The sequence below is a fragment of the Formica exsecta genome, unplaced genomic scaffold (genome assembly GCF_003651465.1).
Source record: "Formica exsecta isolate Colony F162 unplaced genomic scaffold, ASM365146v1 scaffold201, whole genome shotgun sequence".
Taxonomy (NCBI): domain Eukaryota; kingdom Metazoa; phylum Arthropoda; class Insecta; order Hymenoptera; family Formicidae; genus Formica; species Formica exsecta.
In genome coordinates this window covers 908,378-912,282 of record NW_021849308.1, presented here as the reverse complement: position 1 = coordinate 912,282, position 3,905 = coordinate 908,378, and the positions used below count along the sequence as shown (strand labels likewise).

The 3,905-nt window shown below is 36.4% G+C and overlaps 1 protein-coding gene across 1 annotated transcript in view; it reads left to right on the top strand.

Moving 5' to 3' along the window:
- Positions 1-3,469, top strand: part of LOC115234670 — a 54,875-nt gene extending 51,406 nt beyond the window's left edge. The window contains 3 exon segments of the mRNA XM_029805892.1: positions 1-300; positions 302-389; positions 1,118-3,469. Coding sequence (XP_029661752.1) covers positions 1-300; positions 302-389; positions 1,118-1,404 — 675 coding nt within the window. The 3' untranslated portion in view covers positions 1,405-3,469.
- The last annotated feature ends 436 nt before the right edge of the window (positions 3,470-3,905 follow it).

The window sequence follows — 3,905 nt, the reverse complement described above, 5'->3', positions numbered from 1 at the left end:
CGGAAGACCAACCCTGAGTCTCTCGTCACGGCTCGCAGCTCGTATGTGAAGTACAGGAACAGCTACAATCGTATAGAGGGCAATCGCGAGGAAGATACTCGTAAGCCCGTGGGAAACCCGTCGACAACGGCAGCAACGACGATTGGAGACAACGTCGGGACATTGGACCCGATCACCGCGACCGTCAGCGACGTCATTCCGTATACCGCTACCGTTGTTCGCGCTACCCCCGGTAAACCAACCAGCACGTCGTCCACCAGACATCCCAATTCGTTGAACAACAATCACTGGACCTCCTCGCGCTCTTCTAAGATTGCCAGTTAACGAGTTCAGTTCCGAAGAATCGCGAGAGATCGTTGCCGGTATCAGCAGACTCAATCTTCCTAGTGGTATGTTATACAATATATTTTAACAATAATTTAGAATGTTTTACCAATATAAATACCAAATATTAAGAATATAATAAATACACATTTATTACTACATCGACAATTCATTTTGCATAAAACTTTTATGAAATTGAAATATAATAATCATACAATGTTTCTAATTATTTTATTGGTGAATAGAATTCTCTCTCGGCATAATAAATGTTTTTTGTTAATTTTAATACGAGATAATAATTTTGGTAACAATTATAAGAAGATAATAGATTATGCTCCCCTTGTAAAAAATGTAAATTAATATCAGACTATCCAGATATAAAGAGTTCATTGCATTTTTTCTGGTTTTCTATGGTTTTTCTTTATCTATAATTTTTTTTTTTATTATTTTTCTATTACTGTATTTTTTTAAACTTTGCTTACAAAATAAGATTTTATAAATCTTAAATTTTATAAATTTTTAGATAAGTAACTTTATATCAAGATATAAAGAGTTTACTCTTTTCTTTTATTATAATTTTTGTAATTAATGCTTTATTACTATTTTAATAAAATTTTTTTGCTTATGAAATATTACTTTATTAAGAAATTTTATTTAAAAAATTGCATTTTATCTATTCAATACGATATTTCTTATTTTTACGATATAACATTCACATTTTTGCAATATCAGTTGCAGTATCTTTCTATGCTTATTTAGTAACATATATTCTATTTTCTCGTTTTATTTACAGGAAAGACACGAACGGTCATTTTATCAAATTACACAACGACGAAGGCTCCACAGACGTCGTCCGTGAGACCAACGCCGTCCGCACCATCCATCACTACGTTCCGCAGTAAGACGGGACGAAGGTTCCGAACGACCACGGAGAGTGTCCGCAGTTTTGCCAGAAGATCGGACGATGTTGTCCAGACGGACACGAACAATTCCTTAGCGGAGGACGAGACCATCGCGTCCGACAATCGAGCTCTCGAGCTTCTCAGGTCACTCTACACGATAGCCGCCAAGTGGGGCTGAGGGACCGCACAATCGACGACCGATCGGAACTACGCGTGCGTCAGAAAACTCGCGAGATGAAAATCTCGCTGAAGTATCAGAAGACGATTCATCTGTCGATACGTCTCTCGGAGTAGATCGTTGCTGTCATCGCGTCATTTCGTCTAGCCTAAATTCGAGGAGGGTTCGTAGAGCTCGAACCCGGTGAATCGGTTTTGATCTCGGCCCATGAATCGACATGATAAGTAAAAATCTGATGTACGAATGTTTCCTCGGAAGACACGATGATATCGTACTTCTTATCGAATAGGATCCGCAACGTGTGATTATCATTGACTTTGCTATTTTTGAGAAGAGAATTTCTTATTTAATTACAATGTTTGATATAACTTATTACACTTTCGGAAATTGAGAAATTAGATTTGAGCTAAAGATTCGGTATCTTTGGTCTCGGATCGATAATATGCATCTCGGACAGCAAAGTTCGATTTAACTTAGGGCCGAGATTGACACCCGCGCTCGCGGATATTAAGTAAGTTGTGTGACGACCGGTTTCTCAAAATGTAATCTGTGACAGCTGCTTGATATCCGCGATCGAGCATAACTCGTCGGTTAATATGCGGAGTCCCGATCGATCATCGATCGATAAAATCGTGGTATAATGATTAACCGGCTGTAGTCCGACAAGTTAAGATTATGTATTTGCTCTCGCCGTCCCTTTTATTAAGAATAAAACATCGATCGCCTTGAAACATCGGTAACTGTTACTTGCAAAAAATGCCTGCCATACTCTTCGTCCTTCCTGTTTGACGATTTTTGTGTGAATGTTACCGTGAATATTCAACTTAACTCTCTCATTATCGAATAATTTTAATTGCTTAGCAAAGTATTTTAATACGTTTTACTTATTTTTAGCATGTAATAATACAACAACAAGGTATCCTTGAATTTTTTCCTCATAATAATTTTACAAGCTTGCTTAATAACATTGCATAATCGTTAAATGATCATTTGTCAATAATTGTTTGTTTACGTTTGTCAAAAATACTATCTACGTTTTGAAAAATAGATTTTATTTCATTGCTAAATAATTCGATGAAAATTTATGTAATCCTTTCATTTAAATCTATTTAATTCTGTCATAATTGTCATTTGGAATAAATAGTTTAATTTTATCGTTGATATATAGAACACGAGAGAGACACAGATAAACAGTGGTTATTATATTTGAAACCCGATTATACTCGAAAACAGTGAGTGTGCATACCGGCATAAAGGGATTTGTATGACTAATTCGCTCCGCTCTTCTCATAATATTGCCAAGTACATCGTCAAATTGCTACTCGTCTTTGTTGAATAGCATGCGAAATTGGCGGAATGTGTGATGGCACGTGGTGGATTGCACTGTACGTTTATGGTTATTTGTACCGGTTTGACTGTATATGTGACACAATTTCGCCTCCTCCCTTTCCTCTCCCCCGCGTATCTTTTCAATTCCAGGTCACTTTCCAGGTCCTTTCGAAAAATCCGCGTCAATTCCTGGACAGTGTATTAATTCCCGCCAGTGGGATTAAATTGATATTCGCGGGTTGTGTCGTACGAACTCTCCATCGTCCCATACAAACTTGCCGTCGAACTGTTGTTACGTTCAGTATTACGAAAAGACTCTCCGAAGAGGATCCGCCCAACATCCAGCGGCGGATACGCGAAATTATTTATTCAATATCTTCGCGCTATTGCGATTCCTATGTCCCGGCTAACAGTAAGCTAACTTGTATCTTTCATGAAATTACGGTGTTGGTAACGTTCTCTTTCGTTTGGGCATTTCGAGATCGGCGGTGCTCTTTCCTCCCGATCCCGAAACGTCCAAACGGGGTTTCTAGGTCATTATTTAAGTACCGCGACTTTTAGCGACTTGTAGCCGTATCGACTTTATGTAATATACCTTTGTACAGTATGTGAATAAATATACAGGGTTTTGTTTACCCGTGTTTTACCTGTCAAATGTTCCTTATAATGCTTTTATTGATGCTTTCATTACCAACATCGTTCTTTAAAAAAATGCACATGTTATATTTATTACGTTAAATATATTAAATATGTCGTTTGATTTTAATTATTAAATATCTATTAAATGTTAAGTTCATTATTGATATTTGTGGTACTTTGAAAATGTGAACTTTAATAGACTTTTAATTGAGATTTAATTGATTTACAAAAATGTAGTTAAATATTTTAACACCATATTTTAGTAATTTTTTTACAATATCTTTTACTACCTCAAAAATGTTGATATTTTTGGTGAAGAGATGTGTGTCATAAATTAAAGCTCGCTGCTTGCGGTAAGGGAAACATTATTAATGCCTGAACTAAAATACGAAAATATTTAAATCCTTTAGGAAATCATTTGCGCTTTAAATATATAAATCGCTGCAGAGATGTCAGCACGGAAATGTGTTAATAATTCAAGCAGAATAATGAACGCCATTAATGGTTTTTGCGGGAAGGTCCTCGGAAGAATT